The sequence below is a fragment of the Rhinatrema bivittatum genome, chromosome 1 (assembly GCF_901001135.1).
Source record: "Rhinatrema bivittatum chromosome 1, aRhiBiv1.1, whole genome shotgun sequence".
In the NCBI taxonomy this organism is placed as follows: domain Eukaryota; kingdom Metazoa; phylum Chordata; class Amphibia; order Gymnophiona; family Rhinatrematidae; genus Rhinatrema; species Rhinatrema bivittatum.
The window spans coordinates 58,958,831-58,983,511 of NC_042615.1; the positions used below are offsets into that span (position 1 = coordinate 58,958,831).

The 24,681-nt window shown below is 40.6% G+C and overlaps 1 protein-coding gene across 6 annotated transcripts in view; it reads right to left on the reverse strand.

Moving 5' to 3' along the window:
• Positions 1–24,681, reverse strand: part of FBXW7 (F-box and WD repeat domain containing 7) — an 808,352-nt gene that overhangs the window by 414,382 nt on the left and 369,289 nt on the right. The window contains exon 5 of one of the 6 annotated variants that reach the window (XM_029607817.1): positions 22,673–22,765. The exons of the other annotated variants lie outside the window; for them this stretch is intronic. Within the exon in view, the coding sequence (XP_029463677.1) occupies positions 22,745–22,765 (21 nt within the window). The 3' untranslated portion in view covers positions 22,673–22,744. Of the gene's footprint in view, positions 1–22,672; positions 22,766–24,681 lie in introns of those variants that run through there. 6 annotated transcript variants of the gene reach the window in all.

Here is a 24,681-nt window from a genome sequence, read left to right on the forward strand (position 1 = left end):
GTAGGCTTGGAGAAATGGTGTGAAGTGAACGGCGGAGAAGTAGTGGAAAGGGACAGGGCTCTAAAGGGAATGACTAAGTGGAAATGGGGGAGTTAGAGAGTAGGTATGCGAGGCTGGGAAGGAAGTAAATGAGAAGTAAGATTGTGGAAATTAGGGATGGGATAAGTGGCAGGGAAGGAGCTGGGGCTAGTAAAAGAACAAGAGGTAGAGGAAACAAGATGAAGTTGGGGAAGAGGGAACACAGAGGGTAGATAAACTACAGTGTAAGTGAAAGTCAGAAGTAGAATAGGAAACTGGAGGAAGAGGACAAGAGAAAGGAGGAAATGAGAGGGCTGAGAAGGCAACAATAGTAGGAGTGCAAAGCTGGAAAATAGGAGAGAGGTGAGAAGGGGTGGAAATCTATCTAGAGTGGATAGAGACAGGCAAAGAAGAAAAATTGACAAGAGGGATGAAAAGGAAAGACAGACAAATGAAGAAAGGGAAGAAGCCAGGAGGGGAGAGAAGAAATGGGATATGGAAAAGAGACTAGGGAAAAGGACTTAAGTTCAACAAGAGGAAAGACTGGAACCAACATGATTAGAAAATTAAAATGTCCAGGCAACAAAAATACAGGGAGAGGGGAGAAATTGTATTTTTAGTAATTGAACTATGTAAGCTTTGGAAATGTACATTTCTTATATCTTTGTATTTTGCTCAGAATAAGAGGAAATACATTTATGTTTCTCTTTCTCCAGTGTTACACTGCATGCAGAGTCTGACTTCTTAGGATTTCCATTTCTGTCTGTGTGTTTCCATTTCTAATTTTGGTCCCTTATTCTGTATTAGATAATGGTCAGTCTGTGTTCTACATTTGCGACAGAAGCAAGGGATTCAGCTAGCAAATATTGTTTATAGCAGTCAGGTTTCTTCCGTTTTTAATATTGGAGGTGTACTTATGTCCCAGGGTCTATAGTAATATTTGCAGTGCTGCCTTTTCATAGTTAGGATTACATATGAACATAATAATTGCCATACTGGGTCAGACCAAGGGAACAACAAGCCCAGTATCTTATTTCCAACACTGGCCAATGCGAGATCACAAATAATAAATATATTCCATGCTGCCAACACTCAGATATTAGGAGTGGATTTCCTCAAGTCTATTTGGTTAATGTTTTATGAACTTTTCCTCCAGGAGTTTGTCCAAAACTTTTTAAAAACCCACTATGCTAAATGCCTTTACTGCATCATTTGGCAATAAATTCTAGAGCTTAATTATGCATTGTGTGAAAAATATTTTCTCCAATTTGTTTTAAAGGTGCTACATATAAACTTCATGGAATATCCTTAATTTGTTTTTTGGAAGAATAAATAATTGATTCACATTTATCTGTTCTACTCTACTCATAATTTTATAGACTTCTATTATATCCCACCTCAGCTGCCTTTGTTCCAAGCTGAAGAGCCCTAAACTCTAACTTTTCCTCAAAGAGGAGCTGTTGCATCCTCTATCATTTTAGTCACCCTTCTCTATATTTCCATTTCAGCTATGCCTTTTTTGAGATCTGGCAACCAGAATTGTACACGGTACTCTAGGTGTGGTAACACCATAGAATGATACACAGGTATTATGAAATTATCTGTTTTATTCTCCATTCCTTTCCTATTGAACTCTAATATTTTCTTTTTTTGACTGCCTATGTACACTAAGCCAAGGATTTCTAAGTATTGTCCATGATGATGCCTAGATCTTTTTCCTGGGAGGACCCTTTTAATATGGAACCTACCTGACATCATGTAACTACAGTTTGGATTACTTTTCCCCATCACTTTGCACTTATCCACATTAAATTTCATCTGCCATTTGAATGCCCAGTCTTCCAGCCTTGCAAGTTCCTCCTTCAATTTCTCAAAATCTGCTTGTGATTTAACAACTCTGAATAATTTTGTGTCACCTGCAAATCTGATCTCCTTGCTCATTGTTCTCTTTTTCAGATCATTTATAAATATATTAAAAAGCTTTAGTCTCAATACAGATCCCTGGGGTTCACCACTGTTTAATCTTCCTCCTATTCTCTATAGCTTATCTTTTAACTGGTTCTCAATCCAAAAGAGGACATTGACTCCCAACCCATGACTTGTTAATTTTATCAGGAGTCTCTCATGAGAGACTTTGTCAAATGCCTTGTGAAAATCCAAATACACTATTATCCACTGGCTCACCATTATCCACATTTATTAACCCCTGTGGCACTGTGGGCGGTCTCAGAGTAACCAGAGGATAAATTCAGGCTGCAGTCTGGTAGAAATGTACATAAACTCTTTTTAATGACAAAAATTAACAAAAAGCAGTTCTGCTATTCTCTGCAGTTCAGCAACAAAAAAATAGTATCACAACTTACAGTTCAGTACTGTGTTCTCTCTCTAGGCTTCCTTCTCTCCTGTGGGCCTCCTGTTCCCTCCTGGCCTGGTTAGATATACCCCTTCCCATGGGCATCTGCTCGGTCAGGATTCCCTGTTACCTGAGGCTTAAGATGGACTGGGCCAGATCTTTGGATCAGGTCCTTTAAGGTATTCTGGGGCTTTCTTGTATATACTCCTTCACATATCTTCTCCCTCAGCTCAAACTTTTTAGGCTGAGCACTTGCCCTTAATTAAAGGTATTCACCTAAGACCCCTCCTGTTTGCCTCTTCATTTCCTGCCCTATGCTGGGATGCTTAACTCATTTAAGGTTTCCCTTCCCCAAGTCATTTGTGAAACTGCTCCAGGGTTTGTGGGATGCATTCCATACTATAGAGAATCCAGACTTCACTTCTTTATAGAAGAATTGATTGAATGGTACTATCAAATAATTTTAATGGGTAATTGAAACTGGCCAAGAGCTTCTTTATTACATAGAAAGTCTTTGAAACTTTCTTTTAGTGCCTTTTATAGCCAATTTAAAGGCAGAGGGCATGCTGTGGTGGTAGGCATGATGTGTGGAAATGCCACTTTGGCTTGCCCTTCTCCATAGGTAGCTTACCCCTCTGTTGCTCTCCCAAATACTTCTGCCTAGAGATAGCACTGAGCAGGAGGTAGAAGATGGGGAGGGTGGTTAATAAGCAGGAGACAGATGCTGGGAAAGGAGAAGAGGAAAGAGGAAAGGGAAGGGTAGAAGAGGCAGGGAGCAGATGCTGGAGAAGTGTTTAAAGAGGCGGGGTAGATGCTAGCAGAGGAGTAAAGCAGACAGGGAAGATGCTACTGGGGAAGGGGTAGAAAAGGCAGTGGAGACAATACAGCTTTAGAAAGCACTTCAGCACCGAAACTCTACTGATCTCCCTCGCTGACCTCGTCATCAGAGGCTTTGACAAAGGTCACACATTTATTCTAGCCCTATTAGACATCTCCGCAGCCTTCGACACTATCAACCACTCTATATTACTCGACAGACTAGCTGATATTGGCATCTCTGGGACCCCTCTTCGCTGGTTCAATTCATACATCAGTGACAGACACTTCAAGGTAAAAATTGAAAACCACGAATCCGAGCCAATCAATATCACAAGGGGCGTACCCCAAGGCTCCTCCTTATCATCTACACTCTTTAACATATACCTCCTCCCCCTCTGCCATCTACTCTCAAATCTTGATCTCCCACACTTTGTCCACGCTGACGACGTGCAAGTTCTTATACCCATCACTGACACCATCTCCAACGCCCTAAAAAGATGGGAAAGTGCTCTCTCTTCCATCAACAGTCTACTTACCCAACTCAACCTAGCCCTAAATGCTAACAAAACTGAACTTATGATCATTACACCCCAACACATCAACCCATTACCCAACTCCACAACCAGCTCACCCCTTGCCCCCCCCAGTCTTCTCGCAAATCATAAGAGACCTAGGTGTCATACTCGACCCACAATTCAGCTTACAGAAATTTATCTCCTCCACTATCAAGGACTGTTACCATAAACTACACACCCTCAAAAAACTTAAACCTATCCTGCACTTCAGCGACTTTAGAACAGTCCTACAAGCCCTCATCTTATCTAAGATAAACTACTCAAACACTCTACTCCTAGGTCTTCCGAAGAATAGCATTGCCCCCCTGCAGCTACTACAAAACGCAGCTGCACGAATATTAACAGGCACAAGCAGAAAAGAACACATCACACCTATTCTCAAACAATTCCATTGGCTCCCCATTACAGCCAGAATTCAATTTAAAACCCTCACCCTTATACACAAAGCCATCCACAATCTGGACATGCTCTGGTTCACAGACTTTTTACACATCCGTTCCTCTTCCAGACTTACCAGAACGCCATACACAGCAACCATACACACACCTTCTCCCAAACTCTTTCAACTAACGGCCACCAAACAACGCGCCTTATCCCTAGCTGGACCCTCCTTCTGGAACTCAATGCCCACCCAGCTACGCCTCAAGACCTGCCCTAAGAAATTCAGACAGAATCTCAAGACTTGGCTGTTCACACACGCCTACGCATGAACCCCCCCCCCTCCTTCTTGCCATGCCTATACTCCCACGCCCGTCCCGCCTCCTCCCCTCCCCCCCCATCGCCCTCCACGCCTATGACCCATTACTCGTCCACTTAACTCACCCCCCCTTGTATTATTATTGTATATATTCTATATTTTTGTACTTAATTATGTTTCGCGTTTACTGATTGTACAGCAAAGACCCTGGTTACCTCCCTCCCGCCCCTCCTCCTCCCGCTCCTCCTCCTCCCCCCCCCTCCCCCTGTTCTAATATCAGTTTCATTGTAAAGCCCTGTTGGCTACTTTCTTGTTCCATGGAAACCGATGTGATGTTTTCTTAACGAATGTCGGTATACAAAAACTTCAAATAAAATAAGTAAATAAATAATACAGAGGAAGGGGGCAGGAGAACAGAGAAGTGAATGGCTATTGATGGCAAGGGGTAAGAATGGAAGAGGAAGCATGATATGGATGAGAGATGGATGTGGAGATGGAGGAACAGGGTAAGGAAGCAAAAGAGATGAGAAAAAGAAAAGAAATGGAAGGCTAGAACTGAAGTCCATAGAGGATGATGGAATTTGTAGTCTTGGCATACTGAGCTAAGGAAGCAGCAGAAGCTGATTAAAAAATGCTTAACAATTAAAAACAGTTAAAGAACAGCAGCAGGGTTGGATCATCATCTTACAGCCAGAACCCTGAGTGAGACCAGGAGTGTTTAAAGGTTGGTTTTTTTTTAACCAACAAGGTTTGTTTGTATAAAGGGAGCTACAGACCCTGAGAGAGTGGCTTTGCTTCATGGCTAGAAGCCAGGTTAACCTGTGCTTATAACTGTTGGAATGCCTCCTGACCTATGCCACTGAATTGAACAGATTATTGTGAAGTCTGAATATTAAAGTTAGAACAAAGAGGCTAACCTATAACTATTATAATATTAAGTATTTTTATAGCACTGTCTTATAGGTTAAATAATAACCATATGTAATTTGTATATGATACTAAAGAGAGAAATGTTTTTTTAAACTCTGGGCTAGTACTATACAGAACTCAAGCCTAATATCCATCATATTCAAGGCACAAATATATTATTTTCATTATGTTGATGCTTTGGACCTTGTAGATGATTTTAATTCTCACTGAGTTTGAATTCTGAAAGCTACTAATGTTACACCTTGGATGGAATGCTTGCTAGACTATTTGAAAAGCTTGAAAATTATAGCACTATCAGTCAAATCAAACTCAATAAAATGAGAATGCTTATGGATTACACATTCCATAAAATGACAGCAATGAAAACCAACTCAACCTTTTGATGTAATCATGATGGAATATTTTAATGGACTTCTTTCCTCGGCGATCATCCTATACAGAATAAGCAAGTAGAAATGATAATGTAAACAGAATGAAGAGAGATATGTAAAAAGTGAAGAATGCAGACATACCTATTTTACCATAATGTAAATAACCAGAAATAACCTGCCCAGATTTCCCTGTATCATATTTTCCTTTTGTCCTTTAGACAAAAATACAGTGATAATGGGTCATTTTTGTCTATGAATTGCTCTACCTTGAACTCAATAACTGGCAAAAACAAAATGTCAATTCGCTTGTATGAAGGCTGGGATTCCCTCTTTACCAGTGGCTGTAAATGCTACTTTCACAGCACTTCCAGGCCCTGCTAGTCCAGTGAATATAAACTTGGGTCCAGTACTACTTATTTTATTTTACTTAAGACCACCTTCTTTATTTAAAAAGTTACCCAAAGCACTGTAAAGATAGTAATTGCAAATACAATAATTTATATTGCAAATAATAAACTAAAACAAACCAAACTAATAAGTTAGGGCTATTCAGTTTGGACAAAAGAAAACTGAGGGGGGATATGATAGAAGTCTATAAAATCATGAAAGGACTTGAACAAGTTAATGTAAATCGGTTATTTACTCTCTCAGATAACAGAAGGACCAAGGGGCACTCAATGAAATTAGCAAGTAGTTCATTTAAAACAAACTGAAGAAAATTCTTTTTCACTTAGCACATAGTTAAGCTCTGGAATTCATTGCCAGAAGATGTGGTTACAGCAGTTAATGTAACTGGGTTTATAAAAGATTTGGATAAGTTCCTAGAGAATAAATCCATAAACTCCAACGACAGTAATTAATAAGCAATAGTAGCTTGTGATCTATCTAATGTTTGGATACTTCCCAGGTACTTGTGACTTGGATTGGCCACTGTTGGAAACAGGATACTGGGCTTGATGGACTGACCCAGTATGGCATATCTTATGTCCTTATGTTCCATGTCCAAACCCAGGCCTTCTGCATGGCAAGACTACATTATGGTATCTAGCCAGCCCAATAACGAGGAATTTCTAAGTATGTTGGCTGTTAAACCCAAGGTGAATTCATTACTGAGAAAAGAAAATATAGTTTACACGGGAAAATATCAGAGATTAATTACCTTCAAATATACATATTAGATACATTGACAGAGAGCTTTCCAAGATGGCGACCTGAATGGTCATGGAGTGAGGAGCTCCTGATTCATTACCTTTTTTCTCGTTTCTACTATACCCCATACAAAGCGTAAAGCCCGGGTGTGGGGTGGAGAGAGTACCTCCATGCCTCTGGAATCATTGCAACCCAGGATTGGAAGTTTCTTGCCTGCTGTCCCTCCGCTTACACCGGGTGAGTGGGTCGCAGGAAAACGAGATCCGGAGCGAGAGCGTACTTCCCCAAACGAGACATCTTTAAGCCCCGGATCACAGATAAGACCTGCGCCGCCAGGACGCGACGGGGAAAGGAGTCTGTGGAGTGCCGCGAGCTCAAAGGAGACAATCCGGGGAGAAGTCAGAGCACCCGAACAAGCTGGAGTTGTGGAAGGACTTACCATGCAAGTGCAAGAAGACAAGGTAGAATCCGGAGGTGCAGAAGGAGGTGTGGGATTAGACTTTGCCGCAGGGATAAGAGCCGTTGGTCTTGGAAATGGCGTCGGCCTAGCAGTGGGCATGGGCAAAGAAGCGAGTCAGGCACCCTCACAGCAGTTAAAGATATCTTCTGTACCCGAGCTATCATTAAACGTAATTTGGGAAGCTCTCCAGTCACTAGAAAAAGTGATTTTGGGATTAACAAAAGAAGTTATTGAAGTTAAACAACAAGTTATGGATAATGCTCTGGAAATAACAACACAGAAAAATAAGTGAGAGAATGGAAGAAAGAGTAATAGAAGTTGAGAAATCAAATACTGCATTGGTTCAAAACGATATGGAAGTTAATAAAAGGCTTGGAAAAATTGAAAATGCATTGAAAGCTCACAACCTAAGATTTCTGAACTTTCCAGTCTTAAAGAATATTTCTCCTATAGATTTATTTAGGCTGTATGTCTCTCAAATTTAAAAAATCCCAGAAGAACTCAAGCCAGTGATTGCAAAGGCTTATTTGAGTGTCACTGAAGAAAAATTTGATAATGAAGTGGAACAAGAAATACCTGATTTAACAACTCTTTTGAATTCATCTCAGGACTTGAATGTATCATATCGTAGACCTCTGTTGGTTACATCTACATTTCTAATGGATAAAAATAATATCTTTAAGCGATATTTCAGAAATAATCAAACATTTTTTGGGCAAAAAGTTTGGTGTTACCAAGATCTTGTAAAGCAAACGCAGTTGAGAAGGAAAACTTTTCTGGATTTAAGGAGAGTAGCAGTCCAGAAGGGAGCAACTTTTAAACTGCAATTTCCTTGTAAATGTTGTTTAATGATTCAGGGTCAGCGTTATGTTTTCTTCGACCCAATTCAATTGAGAGAGTTCCTGGACTCCATTCTAGTCCCACATAAGCACGCTGTTTGGTGAATTTAGATATATAGTGGGGGAGTTGTTTCAGGTAACCATATATTTTCCTTTTGACAAATTTTATTGCTTGGTAATCGCTCTATTAAAGCTCTCCAGTTTTCTTCTATTTGACTACATTACAGATGTTTACGATGAAGTAAAAATAATGTATTCTTTGTTATGAATTACTAAGCCTGTACTGTAGGATAATTCTCAAACAAGTGGATGCTTTTAAAATTATATAATGCATAAATTAAAAAAAAATTAAATACACATATTAAGCCTTCTAATTTTTTCATTTCTTACCTGTTCATATATAACAGCATATTTCCTGTTTTAAGACTATTACACAAATTGTAGGAAGAAATAGTAATAGCAAAGTTATAAATCATATCCTAACTTCAGACAATTTTATTAAGATCTTGTCAATAATAAGAGTATGTTAAAATTAAATTTGTATTTACTAATACAAGTTTGACTAGATTTGCTTCCTTATTCAGTCAATATTCTTCACTTTCTAAACTGAAAATAAATCAAAATTAACAATTCACAGGCCAATATTTTTACATTTACACCCCACTCTTCTCCTAAACAGTCCCAAAGTGGCTTATAACATTCAAAACATAATATCATAAAATAACAATTCTATAATAAATACAATTTCACATCAATATAATCCCAGAAGGAATATAAGAACATAAGAAATTGCCATACTAGGTCAGACCAATGGTCTATCAAGCCCAGCATCCTGTTTCCAACAGTGGCCAATCCAGACTACAAGCACCTGGCAAGCACCCACTTAATATATCCCATGCTACTGATGCCAGTAATACCAGTAGCTATTCCCTAAGTCAACTTGATTAATAGCAGTTGAAGGACTTCTCCAAGAACTTATCCAAACCTTTTTTAAACCCAGCTACACTAACTGCACTAATCAAATTCTCTGGCAACAAATTCCAGAGCTTAATTGTACATTGAGTGAAAAAACATTTTCTCCAATTAGGTTTAAATGTGCTACTTGCTAACTTCGTGCAACTACAGCATGGGTTATTTTTCCCTATATGCCACACCTTGCACTTGTCCACATTGAATTTCATCTGCCATTTGGATGCCCAATCTTCCAGTCTCACAAGGTCTTCCTGCAATGTATCACAATCTGCTTATGATTTAACTACTCTGAATAATTTTCTATCATCTGCAAATTTGATTACCTCACTTGTTGTATTCCTTTCCAGGTCATTTATAAATATATTGAAAAGCACCGGTCCAAGTACAGATCCCTGAGGCACTCCACTCTTTACCCTTTTTTTCTCTGTTTCCTCTCTTTTAACCAGTAATCCATGAAAGAACATTGCCTCCTAGCCCATGACTTTTTAGTTTTCTTAGAAGCCTCTCAAGAGGGACTTTGATGCCTTCTGAAAATCCAAATACACTACATCTACTGGTTCACATTTACCCACACATTAACCCCTTCAAAAAAAATGAAGCAAATTTGTGAGGCAAGACTTCTCATGGGTAAATCCATGCTGACTGTGTTCCATTAAACCATGTATTTCTATATGCTATGCCAATTTCATAGAAACACAGAATATGATGACAGATAAAGACCATCAAGACACATCTAGTCTTCCCATTACCCTTCCCATTGAGCTACACAAAGCCTGCTTAATCACGGATTTTACTGTAACATCCACTTTTTATATTGGTCTCACAGTTTCCTGCTGCTCCTTTTGGGCTTCCAGTTCACATCAGAACTGTTATGGTTAACGGACTGAACAGTAACCCCCCCTTCAAAGGGCATCCACGCTGTTTCCTACCAGGTCTTGGTTTCTGAGGATGCAATCTAAAGAAGTCCTGTAGCATCTCTTTATCCAGTATATTAGCCAAAGGAGTCCAAGAGTTTTCTTCAGGTCTATATAGCCCTCCCATGATAGGAGGTATTCCCATACTCTGCCTCTTTTTCCTCACATCGAGAATAGCATCTACCTTGTATTCAATGTCTTCTTCTGCATCTATAGGTGTAGCTTCAGGTGTCTTGTTGGAGAACTCACTAAGGATCAATGGCTTCAATAGTGAGACGTGGTACGCATTGTGGATCTTCAATGTAGATGCTAGCTTCAGACTATAGATGAGATTGCCTAATTGTCGGAGAATGGGAAATGGTCCAACGAAGCGTAGAGCGAAGCGAGCTGAAAGTAGTTTAAGTCTTATGTGCTTAGTGGATAGCCAGACTTTGTCACCAGGCTGGAAATCTGGAGCTTTGCAGTGGTGAGCATCATATCCTTTTTTTAGCTCGAAGTCCTGCTAAAGAAGCATCTCTTTTGTCTGAGTCCAAAGTTGTTGAATATCTTTGGCAGTAGACTGAGCTGCCGGGGACGATATTGATAAAGGAAGTGGCAGTGGTAGTTGTCCGTAAACCACTTCGAATGGTATTGATCCTGTGGAATGCTTGATGAGAATTGATGGCGAATTCAGCCCAGGGCAACAGTTCACTCCAATCATTCTGGCGAGTGTTCATGTAGGCACGAATGAACTGCTTGAGTGTCCTGTTCATTCTCTCTGTTTGCCTGTTAGATAGTGGATGGTATGCTGAGGTGAAGTCGAGAGAAATATCAAACTTCTTGCATATTGCCTTCCAGAACTTAGCTGTGAATTGGGCTCCTCGATCGGAGACTATGTGCTTAGGCATGCCATGTAGGCGGAAGTTGTGTGTGATGAAGAGCTTGGTGAGCTCCATGGCGGTGGGTAAGCCAGGGAGAGCCACAAAGTGAGCCATCTTTGAGAACCAATCTACAGTTACCCAAATCGTGTTGTTTCCTCCTGAAATTGGTAGGTCTACCACAAAGTCTGTAGCGATGTGCGTCCATGGTTCATCTGGTACTGGCAAGGGTTGAAGTAGGCCCCAAGGACGACCGGGTGGCATTTTCTGTCTTGCACAATTTGCGCAGGAAGCAACGAAGGAGAATGTGTCTTCCTTCATTGTGGGCCACCGATAAAAGAGTTGTAGCTTAGACAGAGTTCTGCATTGGCCAGGGTGTCATGCCAGTTTAGAGTCATGAGCCCATGCTAACAACTTCTTTCTGAGGTTCTTGGGTATGATGGTTTTTTCTGCAGGTACTGGAGTAAGTAGCTGCCAAAATAACCCTTTCTGGGTCAATGATGTGTTGCGGTTCTTCTGGAATGTCCTCTGAGAGGAATGAGCGAGATAAGAATTTCATAGCAGATGCCCTATCTCCAGGGCAGTATTTTAGCACAAAGTTGAATCTGTTGAAAAACAGAGACCATCTCGTTTGTCTATGATTTAGGCACTGTGTGTGGTGGAGGTACTCCAGATTCTTATGGTCTGTAAAGACAGTGACTTAATGTTGTGCTCCTTCGAGCCAAGGGCGCTATTCTTTGAATGCCATCTTTATAGCCAGGAGCTGTTTATCTCTTATTCCGTAATTTTTCTCTGCTGGAGAGAAATGACGGGAGAAGAATGAGCATGGTTATAAAGCCTTCGAATCAACGGCCTGGCTTAGTACAGCCCCTACGCCAACGTCTGAGGCATCGACCTCAATGATGAAGGGCTTGGTGGGATCCGGGTGTCGGAGACACGGCTTGCTCGAAAAGACATCTTTTAATTTCTGGAATGCAGCTAATGCCACCGGAGACCAATTTGCAACACTGGCACCTTTCTTTGCCATAGCTGTAAGCGGAATGGTAAGTGAGAAGTAGTTCTTGATGAAAGTCCTGTAATGGTTGGTGAAACCTAAGAAACGTCAGAGCCTTTACCGGTGGGTTGTGCCCATTTCTTAATGCTCTCCAGCTTCTGTGGATCCATTTGAAAGCCTTGGTTGGAAACGATGTAGCCCAAAAAAGGCACTGATTCCTTGTGGAATTCACCCTTGGATAGCTTGGCATATGGATGATTCTCATGGAGTCTTTGCAGCACTCTTTTGACATCCTCAAAATGAGTGGTCATGTCTTGAGAGAATATCAAGATGTCATCTAGGTAGATAGCGACACTCTTATAGAAGAGATCCCGGAAAATGTTGTTCATAAATTTTGAAAGACAGCCGGGGCGTTGCACAGGCCAAAGGGCATCACTAAATATTCAAAGTGACCATCCCAGGTGTTGAAGGCCATTTTCCACTCATCGCCAGCGCGAATGCGAACTAAGTTGTAGGCTCCTTTCAGATCAAGCTTGGAGAATATCTTGGCTCCCTGTAGTCTGTTGAATGGCTCTGAGATCAGACGCAGGGGATAACGATCTTTCTCTTTTATCTCATTGAGACCCTTGTAATCTATACATGGACGCAATGTTTCGTCCCTCTTCCCCACAAAGAAGAAACCTGTGCCAGCAGGAGACTTGGAGGGTCTTATGAAGCCCTTTTGGAGGTTTTCCTGAATATATTCGGACATTGCTTTATTCTCTGCCACGGAGAGGGGGTAACCCGTCCCTTGGGTGGTTCAGTGTTAGGCTTCAGATTAATAGCACAGTCATAAGGTCTGTGAGGCGGTAGTACGTCCGCAGCTTCTTTTGAAAAGACATCTTGGAATGATGCATATTGAGGCAGCAACCCCAGCATTACTGGGGTGGTTGGCATGCAGGATATAGGAGCGACCTCCATTAGGCATTTCCCATGGCAGTCTGGACCCCAATGTGAAAGTTCCAGTGTAGCCCAATTGAATTGAGGCATATGCTGCTGCAGCCACGGTAATCCCAGTACTATAGGGTGCATGGCCTTCTCTAAAACAAAGAAGGAGATAGTTTCAGAATGGAGAGCACCGGTCTGTAGACATACTGGTTCGGTGAGTTGGGTTACTTCACCCGGTAAGGGCTCTCCATGAATGGACGACAGAAGTAGTGGAGACTTCATATGGTAGTGGTAATCCGTAGGTGCTCCACTAATCGTTGTAGATTGAAATTGCCTCCTGCCCCTGAGTCCACTAGGGCAAGAGTCTGATACTCTAAGGGTCCGCAGATCAAGGATACAGGAAGAGAGAGCGGAGGAGAAGGAGCAGCAAGACCTAAGAAGAGTCCTCCCACAGGACTTAGGTCTGCCAGTTTCCTGGACATATAGGGCATGTTTAGACAACATGGCCAGCTTGTCCAAAGTACATGCACAGCCCCAGTTCTTCTCTCTTTTGATGTCAGATGGCTGTGGCCTAATTGCATAGGTTCTTCTTCGCCAGCAACTGGGACCGAGGGAACAGGCCTGGGTGTGGACTTAACTCGAGCTTCACCCTGAAAGGATTTTCTGAGAGTCTTGGTCTCTTGAACCTGGTCACGAAGTTGGCAATCAATCCTTGTTGCCAACTTCACTACTTCAGCCAAGGTCTCAGGCATCTCACGAGCGGCGAGCTCGTCCTTCAGACGAGAGTTCAGTCCTTCAAAGAAGAGGGTCTTCAGGCATTTCGGGTCCCAAGATAATTCAGACGCCAGTGTCTTGAATTCGATAGCAAAGTCAGCTAATGGTTTATTACCTTGCTTCAGGTGAACCAAGGAAGATCTTGCAGTGGTATACCGGGCAGGGTCATCGAAAACTAACTTAAACAGTTCGAGGAATCCTTCAAGGTCATGAAGAATCGGATCCTCGCGCTCCCACAGTGAAGAGGCCCAAGACAATGCTCGTCCGTCTAGATACAACAAGATATAGGTGGTCTTGGCATAAGCTGTGGGAAAATGGCTGGGTTGCAGGGAAAAGTGCATGCAGCACTGGTTAATGAAACCTCTGCATCTCCAAACTTCCCCCGAGAAGTGGGTAGGAGCAGATAGAGGTACAATAGTCTTGACCGTCACTTCAGACGGAGTAGATTCTTTACCTGTGGTGGTAGGTAAGTTCAACTGTGTGTGCAGTAGGTTGAATGCAGCGGTCAAACCTTCCAGCGCATTCTGCTGTTCGGAGATTTGCTGGGCCAGGCCTGGAATGGCCTGCAATGCGGTGAGCTGAGCTGGATTCATGGAGTTAGTAATCTGTTATGGTTAAGCGATGTTTGGGTAGATCCTTGGGTACCGTGTTTGGGTGGATCCTTGGGTACCGTGAGGAGCCACAGTACTAGGCTAGACTCAGAACGCACAAACAGTTAGTTCTTTATTATACAGCTTGAAGAATACCACCAGAGGTGGCAGTAGTGAGGCAGTCTGGTAGTTGCAGTCTCAGGGGCCTCGGCAGAGGGAGCCCTTCTCACCCCGTTGGCATAGGAAGGATCCAAAGTAGGTTTGCCAGCAAGGTAATACTGTGGATGAGACAGACAGAGTTAGAGTACTCACTAGGTGTTTGCTGTAGGTATTCGATTCCACCAGGTTGAAGAAGAAAAGTGCAGGCACCGAGGCAGGGAGAGCAGGCCCTCGAGGAGAGAGTACCTGTTCCCTGTAAGGCACCTGAAATAAACCAGAGGGCCCCCGAGAAGCGGGTACCCAGGTTAGCAGTTACCCCGAAGGGCAGAGAGAGAGCTTCCAGCGGCAGCATGGAAGCGGCAGAGTAGCATAGACAGGAACGGATTCGAGTCCTTGCTAACTCAACGAGCTAGCAAATTAGAATAGGTTATATACCCAGATGGCGTGACATCAGCAACGGGGAACGCCCCCGAGGTTTGCGCCAAGGTTGGAATAAAAACGTGGGTGACGCACGCACCCTAGTAGGTACCTGGGAGGAGCATGGCTGGAGGCTGCACCATAGCCGTTCCGGGGACAACAGAGAGGTCAGCTTATAAACGCGGCGGTAGCCATCTTTCCTAGGTAAGCGGGAGGAGCTGTGAACAAGGTGAGGCAAACGGGGCAAAGCCGTCTAGCACCAACGGACGCAACAAGAACCAGCCTCTGTTGGGCAACAGCATGATGATCCTTCATTCACAACTACCCAGAAATCTTTTCCCTTATTTTTATATCCCCCCTCGCAATCTAGCCTAGCCATCTCAACGACAAACAGCCCTGTTTGTAGTTTTGGTTTTCGCTACCTCCACTGGGAGGCTGTTCCATTCATCTGTTATTCCCTCTATGAAGAAATATATCCTTATGTTACTCCCATGATCTCTTCTAGAACTTCCATTCCATTGAAAAATGCTGTTTTCTTCTGCATTTATTATAATTGTGCAACAGGATATGGGTGACAAGAAGCCAGATCATCTTAAGTTGTCATTTTGAACTGCACTAATACACCTCCAGAGAAGAAACTCAGGAACTGAGCTGACTCACTGTGTGGGGTTCCTCTACAAGATAAAACTCAAGAGGAAGGAGGAACCAGGAGAACAGGCCACAGCAGGCCTGTGCATTTACTGGAGAAACCCCAGAGATAGGGACTTTTGTATTCAGTTTTTATTTTTCTTGGAAATTTATCAGTGTTTATAAGAAAAACAAAAATTATACTTACCTGGAAAAATGGCAAGTAATTTTCTTCCACTGATTTTTCTCATTTTTGTTCTTATTGTAATAAACACTGATATATTTCTGGGGAAAAATAAAATAAAAACTGAAAACGAAGGTCCTTTCCCACAAAAAAAGCAATCCTGAATCCAGACTAAGGAGCTGGAAATTAAGAAGATTGAGAATAACACCTGCAGGCTGGCAGAAACAGTGACTAGCCAGCAGAACTAGAGCTCTTAATGAGGGCTTTTTTCCTTTACTTTTGTTTATGCAATGAGGAAGTGGCCCCAGGATGCCTGTTTGTTTATCCTGCGGGACTATCCTGCGGGATTTCCTGAATTTGATCAGCATCTAACCCTTTCCTGAGAAAAAAAATGTCTCCTTTTCACTCTGAAACAGAGAGAGTAAGTCAACATGTTAGCACAATTTGGGGACTATGGAATACAATGCGCTCAGCTGAGTGCACTGTATAACCCGCAGTCAAACGCGGGTTAAATAGGCGCTAATCCACCCCCCTAATGCAATAGGGGGATTAGCGACTATTTAACGTGCGCCCGAGTGGAGTGAATGGGATAGCACTCATCACATGTAAATGCATGTGAATGAGGCTATTACTCATTCACTCCAATGCAAAAAAATAAATGTGTGTCTCAGATACACATTTATCACTCAGCTATCAACGCCTGCCTGGAGCAGGCATTAATAGCTGAGCGCATTGAAAAGAAGTACAGAGGAGAAAAAACTGCTTTTCTGTACTTCTTTTTAAAAGTTAAAAAAAAAAATCCCTCAGCTGGCCGCATTGAAAACAGACGCCGATATGCTCGGCGTCTGTTTTCATAACCAGCCAGCTGCATTATGAAAACCGATGCCGATAAACTCGGCATCAGTGTTCATAACCGGCAGAACACCGGTAACCGCGGGGTCACGTTAGCAAGGAGGTGCTAAGGTCGCCTTCTTACTAACGTGACCCCCTAATTACAATATAGCATGGCGCCCCCCTTGCGGGCGCAATGCACACATTAAGAAAGTGGGCGCTGACTTTTCAGCGCCCGCTTTCCACGCTTTTTATTGCATCGGCCCCTTTGAGGTACTTGAATATCTCAATCATATCCCCCTCACTCATGCCTGTCATCTATGGCAGTGGTTATCAATTCAGTCCTTAGGGACTGCCTGGTCAGTCTGGTTTTCAAGATACCCTTAATATATATGCATGAGATATATTTGTATGCACTACATCCAATGTATGTAAATATCTCATATGCATATTCGTTAGGGATATTCTGAAAATCAGAGTGGCATGGCACTCCCTGATGATCAGTTCAAGAACCACTACTTTACAGCACTGGTCCTCAACCTGGTTCTTGAAACACATCCAACGAGTATGGTTTTCAAGAGGCAATGCATGCAAATCTCTCTCATCAATTTCAGTGTGGATATCCTGAAATCCTGTACAATTTCTTATTAGTCTAATAAGCCTCTTTATGCACAGTGTTTTTTGGATGCAGTCAATAGTATAATCCATTTCTAAGAGCATGCCTTCGTGAGGTTGATAGAATGAATGGTGTTGAGACCACTGTAGAGACCCCTGTAGTTTTCTAGAGTGTTCAAAGTAGAACAGAATTTACTTTCTCGTTATGTAAATTTGATTTATGAAATGAAGATTCACTATAATGGAACTGAAACTTGATAGAATTCTGAAGAAAAAAACATTAAAACGTAGGAAAAGTAGCAAAAAGAATCAACATTGACTGATAAATAATTGAAAATAATGTTCTACATTAATTTATATCCTGTGGAAGTACTTTTTGTTCAACAGAAGCATCATAGATATATCTCTCCCTGGATGCACTCAGGAACACATTTCCAAGTTTTTAATTAAAGTGAGTGGGAAAACAGGATTCAATATACGGAATTTCAAAACACAGGAAAAAATGTTTAGGAATGTATTTATTCCATATGCGGAGGGATTGCTTAGAGTATAAACTTGAGGATTTCATTTACATATGTGCCAAAGTAGCAGAAGGTGGCATAAGTTACCTTAAATATATTTTCATACAATTCTAAAAAAAAAACAAAAACGGACAAAAGTCTAACTCTAACTAATGGCTGCAGTTCTGCAACACAAGCCCTAGAGGGCCTCATTGTTGTTATAAAATGGCTGGCTACTAACTTCTTGCTAGAATTTATTATATGTTTTCTGACAAACTTTGGAAAGTTCCACAGAAGAAATAAATTAAGGAGCTGTAACATATTTATAGCTTTTAAAACTACAAGGTCATAACCAACTATCAGCTAAGCAAATCTTTGTATTGGAAAGCCTCATTTTATAATAAAACAGCTGAAATTAAACAACGACAGTCTATACAGATGAATACTGAAGGCAGGAGAAAGAGGAACCTACACTGTACTACAAGAATGAAAGACTGTTTTAGGCATCTTGGAATCATCACAGGTCTTTGGGTCCCCTTTTTCTACTTAAAACTCAATTACGTAAGACAGATACTATAAATTCTTACCTGCTCAGAGACTCTTTCGTTATAAGAGCAACTGCTATGCCTTCTTGTGATTCAGGAACCGAAAAATAAATCCTGGCAGTTTTGATATCAAAAGACCACAAATACGCCAACACCATTTTTACAACAATGAGGATGCACTGCTTATTCATTAGGTTAATTGTGATGTGAGACTTGAAAGTGAAATCCTTCCATAAGAATAAAATGGTTTCACACTCAAAGTGAAGACAGTTGATTGGCTCATGCCTTCACTACAATCTATGTATTATAGAATAAATATGATCAAAAAAATGTTGATAATAAAATAATCAGAAACAAGTGGAAGATTAAGTTCTTACAAATATGATTCAAATTCAGGAAGAAAACTATTTCCTTTTAAAGTATAACCTTCTCTGACTATCTTCATTCTGCTATATCCTAGTTTCTGTCAGTAATGTACACACAGCATTCTATTTAAAACATAGCTAGGAAGGTACAATGTTTTTTTGTGATAAGGTAACTGTAATCCATCATAAAAACTCCTAAAGAGCAGTACATTTGTAGCCTGCTTTATAAGACAAGGTTGCACATAATAACAGAGGATGGAAATACTAGGACTATATGAGACTCTCTACCCTCTTTCCTCTATCATAAGTGTACTATAGTTAACTATACAACAACCTCCTCACTACAAAGTAACTACTTGTGACTGCAATTTTGTTTTAGTTGAAAAACATATTTTTGGTAAGTTTGATTTGTTAAGAGCGTATTATGAGATTATAAATGCTTATATCATCCACAAACCACCAGTCTTCACTGTTTCTCACTTTATGATGCCAGCTAGTACATTATGAATTATAGTGAAGCAGAGTGGTGGCAACACTCGCCAAGGTCATATTATTCTTCAGCATGCTAATAAATGCTCTTTTTTTGCAGAATAGCATACACTGTTTCAAGGTCTGTAACAGAAAATACAGTCTTTAAATAAACAAGAAACCTGGATGAAGTTGCAGTCTGGAATGTGCCCATTTATCTAAGTGACATAATAAGCATACTTTAAAAGCTGGATAAATACACAGAGGCAGGTTTTTATAGAAGTGAAACAAGTCATTAACTGCCACTTACAACTTTTTCTCTAATCATTTTTTTTCCACTGTCAGTAATAAGTATATTATTTTATCCTGTTGATATTACCACTAGTTTTCTAAAAACTCACCAGCAAAAGTCTTACTTTCTTGATACTTCTGTTTCCCATTAGTTATATTTCATCAAAGGGGACAAACACAAGCTACGCTAAATAAGAAAAAGTCAAGAAGTTTAAGTTCTGCAATCTTCTCACTGCAAACATCCAGGAATAAACTATTCAGGAGCTGCTCCAGCCTGTGTTAGCAATCATACCCGTCAACAGCACCTGCCACATAGCAAAGCACAACATAAGGAACAAATGGCATCCTTAAGTGGGATGGCACTACTAAATGCCCAACAGAGATATAGGAGGCTGTCTTGCTATATAATTCTCCAATCAGCCAAACTATCTATTGAAGGATGGAAATCCATACATTGCTTCTATGGCTTATACATGTTACATAGAAACTTTTTTAAATGTTCACAATTATATTTAAATATCACGCACATTTTAAGCCTAACATTTAGGCTTGAAACCATGTATAGGGCAAATGCATATGCTTTGCAGGAGGCTCTTGAATGAGATCTAGAAGAGGATTTGATACTAATTACCAAACGAATCAATGATATTTGAATTACTGAAGTCTTAACAAAACAAAAAAAATGTATGTCTGGCATGACTGTATTTGAGTGAAATTCCTATACACTAGCCCTGAAATGTTATAGATAGAGAAGCTCTGGCTTACTACATGTATATTTTGATTTAGGTTAAAAAAACAGCCTGAAGTTAAAATTTGTTTCTCCAGCTTACTTTGATGATATGAACACAAACATTGCAGAGCTTATTGACTGATTAAGAATTCTGCGAATGATTCAACCAAATTTGGGAGTTAAAATATTTCCCACAGAAAGTTATGTATTGACTTTAGCAAATACAGATAATTACATCCTATATTGCAAAGCCAGGAGTCATAAGTCTAAATTAGGAATGAAAATATCCCCAAAACTCCTTTACATGTGCAGCTCCTTCTCTATTAGCAACTACAGCAGGGGAGAGAGTCTTCTGGGAACAGGATGGAAGTGAGAAAGAGTCTGTGGGGACAATTTGAGTGGACTGCAAGAGAGAGAGAGACTGTTGGAAAGGGGGCATCAAACCCCCGTCCCCTGTCGTCGTCCCCGTCCCCCCCACCACCTTTCGTCTTTTGAAAGTGTGAGGCTCATAGCTGCATGAAAGCTTGGCTACACCTCAACTACAGCATTCAGGACTTATGAGTATTACTGCTGGGAACGTGTCATTAAGCCTAGCAGTTTCCAACCAGAAGCTGCAATATAGTATTTCCTCTCCTACCTGCTCCTGCAGCTGTTCTTCCTGCTCAGTCTCAGCACTTCTCAGTACCATTTTATTAGTCTGTAGACGATATAGAAACAGTGCCTAAAACATTCTTGGGATAGCCAGTCCCAATCATGGCAGTCATGACCTATGGGATTGGCAGTGGCTCAGTGTGGGATACATAGCAGCTTGGAGAAGTTATCTTCAAAACACACAGCATCAGATGGATTTGCTGCTTTGCAATTTTATTCCATGGAGGAGAAGCCTTCTCTACATAAGAAAAAGAGTAGCTCTAGTTGAATGTGCTCTGAACAAAACTCAAGAAGTTATACAAATGTGGAAGTCAAGAAGCTAATAGACATTTCTTATCAGCATCATACAAGATGAATATTTATTCAGATTTCCTGAAAAATTTTATTTTTTTCCCAATAATCCTGTTTAGCCTAGTTCACTGGAACAGAGAGGCTTATGAGGTTATATCATTGTTGTGTGTGTCTGTGTTCACTCCTTCTAACTTTGGATTGAATACATCTAGGTGCACTAAATTTAGTGTGGAGTTAGTTGACTGAGGAGAGTATTATAATTTTCACATTTTGAAAATTGACGAGTGCTTTGCAGTTATGAGAAAGGACAGACAGCAAAGTTGGCACATTTGCAATAGGAAAAGGATGGTAATTGAACCAAGGCTACTTAGAATGTCAGACCTTCTACTGATTAATACATGTTAAGATCAAAAAAATTAAGTATCTCCTCGATAAGATTTGGAAACAAAATGGACACAAATGTTTTTGTTACTGTGAAAAATGAGAATTAACCTTTCGGTCTGGAGCTTGAACAACACTTAACATGCCTGGAAAAAAATTACAGAATATACTAAGAACTGTTTTCAATTTGCTCATATTTGTGACTGATCAATTTGCAACCAAAAAAAAATTATGATAATAGAATAAAGAGGTTGAATCCATATGATCAAATGGGGACACCACAGCAGTATTCAACATAACATCCAAACTTTGAAGAGCGTAGTGGTCCCAATATCACAGACCTAGGCAAATACACCACGCTGAAAATTCTTACCATGCCCAGGGGAAATGCTATAAATCAAACTTCTTATATTATAATTAGAAGCTACATGAATTCTCAGAGTACTAACATTAAGACCTAAAGTCTAGGACCCGAAACAAAAAAAACTTAAACCGGACTAAGCAAGTTTTTTGAGGCACTAGCTTACTTGTTTTTGCTCTACAGGGCAATGCATCTATAAACAGCATGACACTCGCCCTTTAGGGGAGTGTATAAGAATGTCCTCAGAACTCCTTAAGGGACTAGCCACAACTATCTGGCCCAGTTCTCCTTAAGAACTAGCCCCACAAGGGATTCTGGGTGAAGGGAGAATCCCCTCAAAATAGTATAATGATTTAGGGCCCAGAAGAGTTAGAGTGGCCTTGGGGAACAGGAAGGAAGGCAGTATACCACCAGATGACTTATGTTTGATGTGTGTGGAATTGAATTTAAGGACTGCTGAGGTAAGCAGCCTATTGACCGTCTTTTTTCTGTCTATTTTGTGAAAATAAATTTTGTGTGTGTGAACCAGCCAGAGTCTGCTTCTTTGCATCCTCCTGGCTGTTTCACAAGCTGCATATGTTCCTACCTACCACAGCCTAATATTCAAAGTTATCAGGCTATTTAATTTAGCCAAATATAATTTATCTGTTTAACTTGGAAGGTATATTCAGTGGCATGGCTATGCTGCCTGCTGGCTAACACTTAAGGTGTGTTAGAAGGGAGGGCTACTTCTGGGCCAATGAGCTGCCTGGCTGGACACTGCCCAGCTCACCATACCTGAATAACAATAGTACTACTGCTGCCCATCTTTCAACCATTAGCATAGCTCACCCAGGAGAGCTCCAGCCTCCCAAATCCAAGATCCCTGGGGTGCCTCACAGACATTTGAGAGAAGCAGACTCCAGTGGTTCAAACGGTGGCTTCATTAGTTGTGTCAGAATGCTATTCAGGCTTCATGAGACTGGAGGTTTGACCTCTGGCAGTTTAGTATGCCACAAGCCTTTGATGAGCTTGGATACCGAAGGATGAGTAGAGATTGGTCTACTTTCAGTCTGAAAATGGTATGCCACATGACACTGAAATGAAATCTCATGGATCAGGTACTGAGTCCTGAGGAAGACAGAGAAAGCAAGCACTTAAGTAGGTCTTTTGGTTTGCATGCAAACAGGTCTAAGGAAATATATTGACATCAAGATGAGAACAGTTTAAATTAAAAGCTGTAAGCTCTTCTGGTAGATGGCTTCTTTACAGACAGTACAATATACTCAACCTCTTTAGGTAAGAAAAGTTGGCAATCAGTAAGCATTCAGATGGACCCTTTGATTTCAACATATTATCCACGATCCTTTTCCTGAGTGGTGACTCCTAATGTGGAACCTTGGATCTGTATAGCTATAATTTGGGATGCTCTACCCTACATGCATCACTTTGCACCTGTATACATTAATTTCATCTGCTATTTGAATGCCCAGTCTTCCAGTCTTGTAAGATCCTCTTGAAAATGTTCACAAGTTTCATGTGATTTAACAAATTTGAATAATTTTACATCAACAGCAAATTTGATCACCTCACTTGTCATTCCTATCTCTAGGTCATTAATGAATATGTTAAAAAGCAGCAGTCCCAGTAGAGATCACTGGGAAACCACTATTCACTTCTCTCCGTTGATAAAACTGACCATTTAGCCCTATGCTCTTTTTTTCTGCTCTATGCTCTTTTAACTAGTTCATAATCCACAAGAAAACATTGACATCTATACCATGACTAATTTCCTCAAGAGTCTCTCATGAGGTACTTTGTTTAACACTTAAAATCCAGATACACTATATCAACTGCCTCTCCTTTATCCCCATGTTTATTCACGCCTACAAAAAATATAGCAAATTGGTGAGGAAAGATTCCCTTTGCTAAATCCATGTTGGCTTTGTCCCATTAAACTATGCCTATCTATAAATTCAGTAATTTTGTTCTTCAGAATAGTTTCAACCATTTTTCCCAGCACAGACATTAGGCTCACTGGTCTATAGTTTCCCAGATCACCGCGTAACTAAAAATCGACATTACATTTGCCACGCTCCAATTTTCAGGTACAGTAGCTGATTTTAATGATTGTTTACAGATTACTAATAGTAGGGTCTACAATTCCATTTTTTAGCACTCTGGGATGTATATTATCTGGGCCAGAGGATTTGCTGCTTATTTTTGCTTTTTTTTTTTTTTTTTGCTTTTTTGTCAGTTTGCCCTAATGTATCTTCCAGGTTCACTGAAATTTTTTTCAAATCCTTTGAATCACCTTTAAATATCTCTTCTGGCATAGGTATCTGCTTTACATCTTCCTGGGTAAAGACTAAAGTAAAGAGTTCATGTAATCTCTCCACCATGGCCTTCTCCCCTTTTACCCCCTTGATCAGCTATTGGTCCAACCGACTCCCTTGCAGGCTTTTTGCTTCAAATATAACTGAAAATGTTTTTATTTTGAGTTTTTACTTTCACAGCAAGCTTCTTTTCAAATTCTGTCTTTGCCTTTCTTATCAAAGCTTTACATCTAACTTGCCAGTGCTTATGCTTTTTCTGTTTTCTTCATTTAGATCCTGTTTCGATTTTTTGAAAGCTGTTCTTTTGGCCAGAATATCCTCTCATTCCACCTTTTAAGCCTCTCTCATCTCATCTTTTAAGCATGCTGGCAAATCATTTGGCCTTCCTGTCACCTTTTTTTAATGCATGGAATACATCTGTCTGGGCTTCCAAGATGATATTTTTAAACAACATTCATGTGTGCTGTAAATTCCTGACCCTTGCACTACTCCTTTCAGTTTTTTCCAAACCATTTTTCTCATATATTCCCTTTTGAAAGTTAATTGCTATTACAGGTTAGTTCCTTAGTGTCATCCCTCCAGTTATCAAGTCAGATTTAATCATGTTATGATCACTATTGCCAAGTGGCTTTAACACAGTTACCTCTTGCACCAAATCATGCATTCCACTAAGGATAAAACTTAAAATAGCTCTTCACCTTGCTGGTTCTT